The sequence below is a fragment of the Spermophilus citellus genome (genome assembly GCF_964194105.1).
Source record: "Spermophilus citellus genome assembly, chromosome: 18".
Taxonomy (NCBI): Eukaryota; Metazoa; Chordata; class Mammalia; order Rodentia; family Sciuridae; genus Spermophilus; species Spermophilus citellus.
Window position 1 is genome coordinate 36,755,842 of NC_138200.1, and position 12,857 is coordinate 36,768,698.

Sequence of the window (12,857 nt, forward strand, 5' to 3'; positions counted from 1 at the left end):
CTTGAATTGTCAGCTACATATACACACATGTACATGTAGATTCATTTAAAAATCATTTCAAGGCTCATTTGGTGAAAGGCTAAAGACCAATTCTTGAGTCTTTCTCTGAGATCCACAGAGTGGTTTTAGAATTCGGTTCAAGCAACTCTGAAACACCCACCCATCTGTTCACTGCAAACTGTTCTACCTTTCCTTTCTGTGGCTTGCCTTCTAAAATAAGGAGATCTGAAGACACATTACCAGGTTATAGGTAAGCAAGCTTTGCATCTTTACAAAAAAAAAAAAAAAATCTGCAAGTTTAACCCAAAATCAACTGCCCAATTTAAAGAAAACTTTTTGCATCCAGTAGTTCCAATTCCAATATCTTCTTAAGTGGCTCTAGAAGGAGTGAGCAATGAGCCAGGAAAAGAGAAAAGAAATCAAATATTACTTAAAGCTCTGGGTGCCCTTCTATTCAGCAAAAGGACAAACATCCACCCTTCTTCCCTCTTCTGTTCTGGGAGTCTCTCTTCTGGTTTCCTTCTATTTGGATCAGAACACCCTTGGTACCCCCACCTCTGTGGGACAGAACAGGCTATTCCGAATTGGGATACAGAACAAGGAGCAGAAGTAAGACCAACTTCTCCCAAAGCTAATAGAGGTGCAGTCCCGCTGCTGAAAGTTGAACTGAGTTGGTTTTCTTCTAGGATGACAGGGAGCGTCTCTTCAGGCTGGCTGCCACTGGCTTTCCTAGGACTTTAGGAGGAGGGAGGTGGCTAGTGTATCACCCGAGTTGCCAGATTCAGTCTCAACCACTCCAGCCAAGAGCAAGGCTGGCAGGAAGAGAGCGGGCCCCAGCGCCTTCCCGCGCAGGCCTTCAGGAAATGAACTTTTCAGAGCAGAACTGGGCTGCGGCCAGAGGTCATCAAGGGAGTTGGGAGAGGACAAGGGCCTCAGGACTTTAAGGCTCCAGAGGCATATAGCCCCTCTCATCCTGTTCCTGGGTCATCCCTCAGTGTGTCCAGCGGCTAAGCACCCATCCGAGGGGCTGGAATTGGGACAAAGCAGCAGGCCAGGCCAGGAGAGGGCGGCCTGTTAGGGGAAAAGGGCAGGGGAGGGGCTCAGCCCGCGCACTGCCTCTCCCCAGGGCCTCTGCTCTCCAGGGGCCCCTGGAGCCGGGGACCGTCGAGTAAATAGAAAGCAAAGCAAGGAGAAGGAGTGCGTGTGCGTGTGTGTGTGTGTGTGTACCTATACATCCATATCCCCTCACAAACGTGCGCACCCTGGGGACTCGGTGCAGGAAGCTGGCCGGGTGCGGAAGGTGAGTGTGCCGGGGGTGGGGTACCCTGCACACTGCGCGGAGGGGCGCTCCTGACGGCCGCAGCGCTCCCCGGGGGACCTGCGTCCCGCCAGCGCGGCGCAGACAATGAACTCCTGGCGGAGGCTCCCTGCCCGGTTGGCCTCGGCGGAGCAGGCAGGAAGTGCGGGGGCCCGAGCCGGGAGCGCGGCCTGGGCAGGGGCGGGGAGGGGGCTCCGGTTGGCCGGGGCCCGGACGCAGCGCCTGAAGCGCGCGCAGGCAGCGCCCGCCGCTCTCCACATCCCCAGGCGACAAGGAGGGGGCTGGAGAAAGCCAGCGAGGCCCGGGGCCAGCGAGGGCGGCCTCGAAGCTGCCAGCCTCCCGGGCGCCCGTCCCCGCCGCCTCTTCCTTCCTCTCGCCGCCACCGAGATTCGCAATCCCCGCCAAGTCGGGCCCGCACCCCTTGATTGGCCACGCGGGCCCGGGGCCCGCAAGGAGGGAGCGGCGAGGGCCCCTTGTAGGCGACCCCAGGCCCGGTCCCCGGCGAGCGGTGGCTCCAGGCCCGGAGAGGGTCCGGGCGGGTAGGGTGTCCACGGCGTGCCCCCTCCACCGCCTCCGCCTCCGCTCGTGGCTTCCTCCTCCCCCTCCTCTTCCTCCTCCTCCGCCTCCGCCTCCTCCGCCGCCGCCGCCTCCTCCTCCTCCTCTCCGCTCGCTCGCGCGGGTCCCCGGCCGCCCGCCCGCTCGCCGGTCCCTCCTCCCTCTCTCCCTCTCTCCCTCCCTCCTCGCTCGATCGCGCCTCCGCCGGGCCTCGCTCGCTCACCTTTCACCGAGCGCGGCTTCGCCTGCTTCCGCCTGGACATGTCCGGGGCTCCGGGCGCTCCGTCGCCCTCCGCGGCCGGCTCCCCCCGCCGCCCCCCGCCGCTCCGGGTAGCCCTTCTCCCCCTTCTCCGCCTGCCTCTCGGAAACTTTTTTTTTTGCAGCCGGGTCGGCGGCTGCGGGGAGCGGACCGCAGGTCCGGGGCGGCCTCCCTGGGGGGGGCGGCCCGGGCCGGCCGAGGCCGCTCGGGGGCGGGGGGAGGCCCGGGGGGCACGCCGGGGCCCTGCCTGTTGCAATGCGGCAGCCGGGGGCTCCCGGTCCCAGCGGCGGTCCCAGCGGCGCGGGGAGTCCGGAGGCCACTCGGCCGAGCCGAGTTATGCAAAAAAAAAAAAAAAAAAAAAGCCGCCCCCCTCCTCCTCCCCACCCCCCGCCGGCCCCCGGCCCCTGCGGCCCCCTCCCTCCCTCCCCCACCCCACCGCCACCCTCACCCTCCTCCTCCTTCTCCTCCTCCTCCGCCCCTTGCCGGATTTTTGTGCAAAGTTTGCAGGCGTCCGGCCACGCAGCCCGTTGCGGAGCTCACAATGAACCCATCTGAGGAGGGGGAACGGGGCTGGAGTCGAGAGGGTCTCAGGAGGGGAGGAGACCGGGAGGCGGTCGGGAGAGCCGGAGCTCAGTACCCCCCGGAAAAAAAAAAAAAAAGGCTTCAAATATCCCCTGCCGCACACACACAAAAAAAATAAATAAATATTAATGGCTCAAAAAATGCCCAAACGCCCGGTTTGGAGATTATGATGGATGGCGAGGGGGTACCTCAACTCAGCCTACTTGGGGGTGGGGGCTCAAAACGGCCGTAGTGGCTCGGAAGCCGCGGCTTGGGGCCCCTGGCTCACGCCCCCTTCTCTGGCTCTCGGCTCCGTCCGGCGCCTGCCCCCCAGAGGAGGAAGGGGCGCGCGGGGGCGCTCAGGCGGCGGCGGGCAGGCGCGCCCGTGCCCCGGGCATCGCTCAACCCGTGCGCCGGGCGGCCGCTGCCTGCCCTCGGGCTGCGGTGCTCAGCGCGCGGCGCGCAGCCGATCCCCAGGCCGGTGCCAAGTCGCCGGCCCCGCTAGCTGCCTCCATGGGCCAGGGGCTCGGAGAGGGGGGAGGCGGCGGCCGCGGTGGCGGAGGAGGAGGACGAGCAGGCAGCGGCGGCGGCCGGGCTCCAGTCCTCCCGGGCAGCGGCGGCGGCGGCTGCGCCCCGGCTCCTCCGCGCTCCAGCCGGCGCCGGCCCGCCCGCCAGCCTCCCTTGCGCTCCTGTCTTCTTTGTGGTCGCTGGCTCTCCTCCTCCCGATCCGGCTGCTGGGGCTGCACTGCAGAGACACATAATAAAGCCAGGCTTGGCTGGAAATGTAGCCGGGTCCCAGCAGGAGGATGTGAGGAGCGGAGTCCCGGCGGGGGAGCGCTCTGATCCCGTGGGGCGCCCCGCACTGCTCCGGCTCGGATCAGACGGAGAGAGGGCCAACAGCACCGAGCGATGGACAGCGCTGGAAATACAGCTCCGGCCGCCCGCAAAACCCGGACCGCGGCGACGGCGGCGGCAGCAGGCACCGCGCGGGCGCGGGCACCGCACCGGCTCGCGGGGCCCGGGCTCTGGCTGCACCGGGGGCGGGAGGAGGGAACAGAAGGCCCACGCGGGCTGTCAAGCTCACCCAGATGCATTAGCATTGCAAACTGCAAAAATTGAAAGAATGGGGGAGCAAACAGGTTAGCTACCCTAGCGTTGCTTCTTATGCCCCACGCACTAGAATTATCCTCAGACCTAGCTGTTCCCTCTCAATTGACTTTTGACGATGGGTTGGTGTTCCAAGACCACTCTTACCCCACATCCAACAAACGCTTACACCACTGGGCTAGCCTATACCCTCATTTGTAGGGTTCTTGAGCCTGGTGCGCACTTTCAGGCTGTGACTCTTAACACCTTATCTCCAAAACACTGCAGTAACACCCCTTCCCTCCGAGGTTGGCAAAAATAAACCAGTTGCTACTTTCCACAAAGTTTTGCCCCAGCCACCAGGGGGCGCCTCAAGTCCCTGTAGTTCTTGAACTAGTTGAGGCTCAGATCTCCTAGCAGGTCCTGGGGTTCTGGAAGGGCACATGCTTAAGAAAAGTCCTTCCTGGGCGGCTTCCCTAAACCGTTACTTTGAAGGTTCCCCCTCCCCCGCCAGCTGCTGGCGTCCAGGTCCCGGGTAGGAAGAGGCCCCCACATCTCCCCCTCCCAGGCAAGTGGCGCCACCTTGGGCCCGCGCGCCTTGAGCCCAGAGAGCAGAGCGGGTGCGCGGCGCGGCGCTGGGGGTTATCAATCTCGCGGATCGATAAGTTGCCACTTGGAGAGGGGAGGGCTGTGTCCCCTCGGAGACGAGTTACCCAGGGCAACCTTTCACGGAAAAACCCGCTGCCCGCCGAGAGCAGCGCTAGGCCAGCCCAGCAGCGGCGCCCGCCCCAAGCAGGGTGCCCGCACCCCGCAGTTCCCCCGCCTGCCCGCCAGCCGGGCCCGTGCCCCCCTCAGCTAGCTTCGCAGTCCCGCCGGGCCCTGCTCGCCAACCCCGTGCTGGGCTGATTGCCGAGGTAGATGCCACCCCCGCACCCCTGCTGCTAGGGAGAGCAGGCCAGCGGATGCGGAGAAAGGCCTTAGGCAGGGGGGCCCGTGCGCGCGCCCAAGGCCGTCTCCGAGGTACAGTCGGGTGACTGGAGAAATGCAAAGCCCAGGCAAACACGCCGACAGCAGAGACCGAGTGTGAGGATACCTGGACAGGCCAGGTCATCCACTAAGTAAGACCTAGGCCCCGAGGTCCTCCCCTTCTCCGGAATAGGGTTGCCACCCTCAGCCACCGCCCTCCCCAGTTCGTGAGTCCGAGAATGTCCAACATCCCCAAGGAGCCACCTCCTGCAGCCAGGGATGGCCAGGGTTAGACTGAGGAGTGCCAAGGGCCAAGGCGAGGGCAGAGTCCGCTAGGCGCCTGGGAAAGAGCCAGGAAGGAGGGGCCGAACCAGCCGCCCCCCTACACCCCCACCGGCGCCTGGGATCGAGGCCCACGGAGAGAGGCTGACAGGCGGCAGATGGCACACGCTGGGGGAGGGGGCGATTGGCCTCGGCTCTGGGGTACCCCTGTCGCGCGCTGCCTCTCCTGGGGAGGGGGGAGAACAACCCCCAGCTCGCCCGCCGGGGCTCTCGGGGCGGGGGGCGGGCGGGGGGGGTGGAAACTGCGGATCGGATCGTACCCATCCAGGAGAGAGGGGCAAACAAAAGGAGCGAAGTGGGGATGGGTTGTGTTGGACGAAAGGAGGGGGTCATCGGCGGGAAGGGGCGCCAGTGCCTCTGCCCTGTCTCTGTCCTAAGGGAACTGCCAGAGGCTCAGAGGCCGGAGATGGAGGTGACAGAATGGACTGGGCGGGGCGCGGGGGGAATTGCGGAGGGTCGGGGGTTGGCAGGGATGACCAAAGACCTTTTGGAACTAATCCTCAAGGATGAGGGTCCTGGAGCAGCACACAAAAGTTGTTGGGTTTTTTTTTCCCCCCGGGTGAGTTGCGCGCACCGCTGTGAAGCATGTTTGTGACTAGACCCTCACCACGCCGCCACTCCAGACCTGGCTGCGGTGTCCCTGTCAGCTACAGTCAGGGTGCGGAGGCCCTCACCCAGCCCCCGCCCCAGACCTGGCTGCGGTGTCCCTGACAGCTACAGTCAGGGTGCGGAGAGAGCTGGACCTCCTCCTGCCTCTTTCTCCTGTTTCTCTAAAGCTTGTTTCATTTTAAACTTCTTCCAGAAAAATGTTATTATATGGAAAATCTCAGGGCTGCAAAAACCCAGTACTGTCCCCCTTACTACCCTAGCCCTGTTGAGCTCGGATCCATACCAGAAGGGTCTCAAGGGACATTTGTTGAAGCCTGGGCCTTGCTTCTCACCAACCTGGTGACTCTGTACCAGAAAGTCAATTTCAGGTGATGTATTTTACACCATCTGCCTACCTCCAGCAGGGAACCCAGGGTTTAGAGCCCCTCTATTGTTAAAAAGGTCCCTTTGGCCCAAGGTGCATGCCTGTTATTCCAGCAACTGAGGAGGCTGAGGCAAGAAGATCTCAAGTTTGAGGCCAGCCTGTGCAATCTATCAAGGCCCTATCTCAAAAATAAAAAATGAAAAAGACTATTTGTAGCTTGGTGGTAGAGTGCTCCTGGGTTCAATCCACAATGATGATAATAATGATAAAATAATAATAAAAGAAATAATAACTTTTTTTGTACTGGAGATTGAACCCAGGGGCACTCCACCACTGAGCCACATCCCCAGCCCTATTTTATATTTTCTTTAGAGACAGGGTCTCACTGAGTTGCTTAGTGCCTCGCTTTTGCTGAGGCTGGCTTTGAACTTGTGATCCTCCTGCCTCAGCCTCCTGAGCTGCTAGGATTACAGGTCTGCTAGGGTTACAATCTGTGCCACCACACATGGAAATTATAACACTTTAAAGGCATTTCCTGACTTCAATTTCATCTGCTTTAGGTGGATCAAGATTTAGAGGAGGCAACTTCTGCCCTGCTCAGAGAAGTGGTTGGGAAACCCAGAGTAAACTGTAAGAAACCAACATCATAAAGGCAAGAAAGATTAAAAGTTGATAATTTTGAAAACAAAGAAGACTTGCTCACATAAATAGGCATTTTCCCTCAGTCGTCATGTGGCTGGAGGAGGGGAAGCCAAAGAGCTGCCATTCTCCCAAATGATGCATCTTGAGAATGTGTCTCTGAACATGGAGCAAGTGAGGCTGCTGCTCTGAATTTCCAAGAAGAGGCAAGTAAGTGCATCATCCAGAGCAATCTGAATGCAAGAGTCCCATCAGCAACAAAAACAAATCTGTAAAACCTGTGGTAGAGGCCGGCACAGGGGCACACATCTGTAATCCCAGTGGCTCAGGAGGCTGAGGCAAAAGGATTGCGAGTTCAAAGTCAGCCTCAGCAAAATCGAGGTGCTAAGCCACTCAGTGAGACCCTGACTCTAAAATAAAATACAAAATAAAGCTGGGAATGTGGCTCAGTTGTTGAGTGCCCCTGAGTTCAATCGCTGGTATCCACCCCCAACCCCCAACAAAATCCTATGTTAGAGTTCCTTTTGTGGCCTCTAAATTAGAACCTGAAGAGTTCCCAGAGTCTTTTAAGAGATGCTTTGCAAGCCAGGTACAGTGGCACATGCCTATAATCCCAGTTATCAGGGCAGCTGAGACAAGAGGAGCATAAATTCAAGACCAGCCTGGGCAACTTAAAGAGATAACTGTCTCAAAATAAAACACAAAGGCTAGAGATGGAGCTCAGTGGTAGAACATCTTTGGATTCAAGTTCCAATATCAGTTAAAAAAAAAAAAAAAAAGATGCTTTGCAGTAAGTGACCCAGTGACCACCTTCTCCCCTACATATCCCCACTTGTATGGGTACACACACACATGCACACTTACTTTAAATGACAGCCGTCACTTGGATATATGCAATCTGAAATTCGCAAATTTTGCTTGCTGGTTTATTACTTGAAAGTCTCACACTCTGTGGGGAGATCTTGCATCAGCCCCTAAGAATCAGTCATTTTGAGGAGGAAGATTTATAACTTCCTGGGTTCACTTGTTTATTGAACATTTATTAACTGATTGTGTGCCTACTGTGTGCCAAGACTGAGGGTACAACAATGCAGAAGGATTACGACTCTTCCCTGCTGGGGCTTGTTTGCTAGGGTTGCTAGGGTGATTTAAAAAAAAGCCTTTTTTTTTTTGAGGATTTTATTGGGGGGGGTGGATACCAGGAGTTAAACTCAGGGGCTCTCCACCACTGAGCCACACCCCCAGCCCTGTTTTTTATTTCATTTAGAGACAGGGTCTCACTGTGTCACTTAGTGCCTCGATTTTGCTGAGGCTGGCTTTGAACTTGCAATCCTCCTGCCTCAGCCTCCCTAGCCGCTGGGATTACAGGTGTGTGCCATCGCACCTGGCTAAGGCTAACTTTTTAAAAAATATATATTTTTTCAGTTGTAGTTGGGCACAATATATTTTATTTTTATGTGGTTCTGAGGATCAAACCCAGGGCTTCACACATGCTAGTCGTGCATTCTACCGCTAAGCCACAACCCCAGCCCCTAAGGCTAACTTTTATTTTAATAGATGATCATGAGAATAATGATTTAAACAGTTTTGAGCAAATCCTGAGAAGAAAAAAGATACAACAAATGAAGCCAGAAAAATAAGGGTCACACTGGTGGTTTAGCTAACATGCTGAAGGAAGAGAAGGAAGGAGTCAAGGAAGAGGATAGAATGTACAGTACGTGCAAAGGGCCTGAGGTGAGAGGAAGCTGGGTGGTTGCAGTGAGAAGTTGTCACAGCTCCCACAAAGAACCAAAGGAGGCATTAAAACCAATCCCATCCCCTTTCCAATCCATCTTCCTCATTGCCTCACTGGAGAACCCTAAGCAAAGGGCTGTCTGTGTTTATAGTTTCTCATCCGCAAAATGGGAGTATCGATAGCACAGATCTCATGAGAGTGTCCTGAGAATTTCATGTCAGTAAGCACTGCCTGTCTGGCCTAGACCAGGCCTCACTTCCCTCCCTTCCTTTCCCATCTCCTACCTTCACCACCACCAAGGTCAACGCCATTTAAAGAGAGAGCCAACCACATAACTCTGAATCCCCTCCTTTCACCCAGTCACTTCCCTATCTCATGTTCCCTCGAGGCAGACTTGTGCTTCCTTTGTAGGAGATCGCTGCTTTAGGTCCACCAAGGAGACAGTATGCTTCCTGGGCACTTGTGCTTGAGATTGAACCCAGGGCCTCAGCATTGTGCATTTTTGTTGCATTCAGTGATACATCTACCTGTGGAATCCATGTTTCCCTGGGCACTCCTGTCAAGGGGGCAGTAAGGACACAATGGCCGTGTACCCTCCTTGAATCTGTCAGGTAGCCAGGCGCAACACATGCAGCCACCCACCAGGATGGGTCTGCCTGCTTCTTTCCCAGTGTGCCAGTGTCTGGGCAGATTGTGGGCTTCTTCCCCAGGAACCTGGTCTTGAGGTTGTATTGTTGTTGTTGTTTGGGGTTTTTCTTCTGGTACTGGGGTTTGAACCAAGTGGCATTTTACCACTGAGCTCATTCCCAGCCCTTTTTGTTTTTTATTTTGAAACAGGGCCTCCCTAAGTTCCTGAGGCTGGCTTCAAAGTTGCAATCCACCTGCCTCAGCCTCAGTCTTGAGGTTTTGGCTTCTCCTGCTTTTCATTTTTTGTGGTCGTAGGGGTCGAACCTGGGACCTCCCCCTACATCACGCAAGCGCTCTGCCACAGAGCTGCATCCCCAGCCCCTTTTCTTTTATTTTAAGACAGGATCTCACTAAATTGCCTGGGCTGGCCTCAAACTTGCAATCCTCCTGCCTCTGCCTACACAGTCCCTGGGATTACAGGTATGTGCCACCACACCCAGCTGGTCTCGAAGTTTCTAGGCATTCACAAGAGGGTAAGGGCAAGAGAGAGGACCGTGTCCCCTTCTTTGCTTCTAGTTCTCAGCCTGCCATTTCAGGGGAGGAAAATCCCTGCAGATGCTTCTGAAATTCCCCAGAGGTTCCCCATTGTCCCCCCCATGACCACAACTCAAAGAGGCCCGCAGCAGACCCAGACATCTGCCTCCCTGGGGCTGCAGGAGCCTGGTGCCAAAAACAATAAGTCGGGTGTGGGAACCTCCTTGTCTTCTCCAGTTTCTGTTCAGCTGGGAAAGCCATCTCTATTTTATCATCATTATTATAATTATTTAGTTCTTCAAGCATCAGCAGTCTTTGCAGGGAACACCCACAAGGCAGCAAGGAAACCAACTTGTTGGGAGGGTCCCCGGTGGATTTACACCCTCAGAAAGCTTGAAACTCCTGGCGCTGGCCCCAGGAGCCTCCGCCCGGACCACCTCCGGCTGCCCTTGGTGTGCCGCGCACTGGAGCATGCGGGTGCTCCACTCTGGTTCACTTACGGCTTTGTTCTGTGTTACAGTGTTGGTGACTGGCTTTCATTTCCCCCCCCCCCCAGTACTAAGGATCGGACCCCGGGGCACACTACCACTCAGCTACAATCTCCCATCTTTTTTATCTTTTATTCTGAAGTAGCATCTCCCTAAATTGCCCTGACTGCAATCCTCCTGCCTCAGCCTCCCATGTAGCTCTGATTAATAGATGATCATGAGAATAATGCGGGTACCTCTGCCCCCGGCAGTATTGTCTTTAATTTTAAAACAAAATTTTTTTTTTAAATTCAATATAATAAATGTGATATGAGGCCTGGTTTGATAAGCTTTGACTCAGAGTGCACAGGTAGACAGCCCCAGCAGGCAGTGGGCACATTCCAGGACTAGTCACACGTCCTTTGGTCTTGAGTAGATCATTCAGCCACCAATAAATTTAATTATCACACTAGAAAACAAACAAGCAAAAATGTGGTAGATTTACAAATGGGCTCTCATTGGTGACGTCCAAGGCCTTTGAGGTGTGGTTTAACAAACAGAGTCTAGAATGCTCTCTACCTTGCATGCAGGTGAGGCTGGGGCAACTGCACACCCCCTACACACACAGCTGCACCCCCAGGCCCTCCTGGGTCCAGCCATGAGTAGGAATTCTGAGGACCCCAAAGCCTGCCTAGGATGTGATGGGCTCCTCACTCCGGGGAGTGGGCAGAGAGCCTGAAACATGGAGCTGGGACTTCATTGAGCTGCTGAAACTACTTTATAGGGCCTGTTTTATCTTTAAAATGACCCCATTTTTGCCGGGTGCAGTGGCACATGCCTGTCATCCCAGCAGCTCAGGAGGCTGAGGCACGAGGATGGTGAGTTCAAAGCCAGCCTCAGCAATGGCGAGGCACTAAGCAACTCAGTGAGATCCTGTCTCTAAATAAAATACAAAATAGGTCTAGGGAGGTGGCTCAGTGGCTTAGAGTCTCTGAGTTCAATTCCCAACACACACACACACACACACCAAAAAAAAGACCCCACTTTGCTGCTGAATGTCTGTGTGATGACTGTCAATCCGTGTGGCAAATTTGGCCTAAGACTTGCCTTCACTATCACCTGCTAGAGAGGTTGTAGGGCAGCAGGAGACCACACCTGTCTCTAACCTCTCGTGTGACACTGTTATCTGAATCTACCAAGAAGCACCAAACTGGCTCAGATCATTTTGAGAAAAATTAAAACGTTTGTTTGTTTCCTTTTATTCTGAAGTAGCGTCTCCCTAAATTGCCCAGACTGGCCTCAAACTTGCAGTCCTCCTGCCTCAGCCTCCCATGTAGCTGGGATTACTGGTGTGTACCCCTGCACCCGAAATGGGTACTTTTTTTGTTTTCCTGTGTACATAGCCCTTTCCTGCACCTCCACTCCTACTGTCATAGAAAGAATCTCCTAGGTACACAGGACCAGGAGGAATATTAGGGAGGTGTTAGCATGTGTGGTCCCTGCCTCAGCTGAACACATGGAATGCTTTTGGGGACCCAGTACCCACTGGCAGAAAGGAGGGAAATTCTGTCGTCCACTCTGGGTCTACTGCTCCCTTTACATCCCCTGTGCCCTACGGATGCTCGGAATGCAGTCATGTCATCAAGAGAAAGACCAGCATCCTGGCTGGCATATAAGGAGGGGTCCATATACAGTGCACTCAACCACTGTCGCATAAAGGCTCTCTAGTGGACAAGAGGACCAGGGGTAGAAAGCTTGGCCCACCCAGGTAAACCAAAGGCTCTTTCAGGACAGAGGCCTACATTTTGATATATACCCCCATCTCATCATGGTGCCTACTCCATGCCCAGTGAATGAGAGGTGACTGGAGTAGCTGTCAGGGCAATGCCCAGAGGTCAGAGGTGGGCACTGGACAGAGAGGGCCACCACGTAGCACAGAGGCTCATATCGCGTAAAGAACCAGGCAGGTCTGAGTTCGCATCCCAGCCGTGCCGTTTACCAGCTCTTGCGCTTTGTACCTGAAACCTTTCCCAGAGGCTCCTATCTTGAAGGCTTGGTCCCCAGAGCAGCTATGATCAGAGGCAGGGTTTGGGGGAGTGATTGGCTCATGAGGGCTCTGTCTTCATCAGTGACTCAATCTACATATTTGAACAAACCATCGGGAGGTAGTGGACACTGTAGGAAGTAGGGCCTAGTTGCCTCCTTGGAGGAAGTAGGTCATGGGGGTGGGGGTGCCCTGGAAGGGTAGCATCACAGTGACCGGGCTCATTGCTGAGTGGAGAGCAGAGAGGGGGCTAAAGCTGGAACATGTCTAGTCTAGCACACGACACTTTGCACCTAGTAGGTGCTTGCTGTTAATTTTTTTCTTTTCTTTTTTGCAGTACTGGTAATTATAGTGCTTTACCAGTGAGCTACATCCCCAGCCCTTTAAATTTTGTGGTACCAAGGGGCTTACTATCACTGAGCCACATCTTCAGCCTTTTTTTTTTTTTTTTTGAAACAGGTTCTCAACTAAGTTGCTGAAACTGGGCTCGAACTTGTAATCCTCCTGCCTCAGCCTCCCGAGGAGTTGGGCAGGTGTGCACCACCATGCCCAGCTGTTAGATATATTTTGATAGTGATCCTTCATCAGTAATAGATGTAGCTGAGACCCTAGTGAGGGTCTTTGCCACACAAAGAAGGGGCTCATTTGCAAGGACTGGAACTAAATAAGACTAGAAGAGAGCTAGCCAGGCCATGGCCTTGAGAGACAGATCGCTGGGTTTCCTCTGCCAGGTGAATTCCTGGATTCATCA

The 12,857-nt window shown here is 55.2% G+C and overlaps 1 protein-coding gene across 1 annotated transcript in view; it reads right to left on the reverse strand.

Moving 5' to 3' along the window:
- The window catches only part of ZNF423 (zinc finger protein 423), a 323,245-nt gene extending 319,583 nt beyond the window's left edge, over positions 1-3,662 (reverse strand). Inside the window, exon 1 of the mRNA XM_081275619.1 lies at positions 2,097-3,662. Coding sequence (XP_081131745.1) covers positions 2,097-2,136 — 40 coding nt within the window. The 5' untranslated portion in view covers positions 2,137-3,662. The remainder of the gene's footprint in view (positions 1-2,096) is intronic.
- Positions 3,663-12,857: the final 9,195 nt, after the last annotated feature.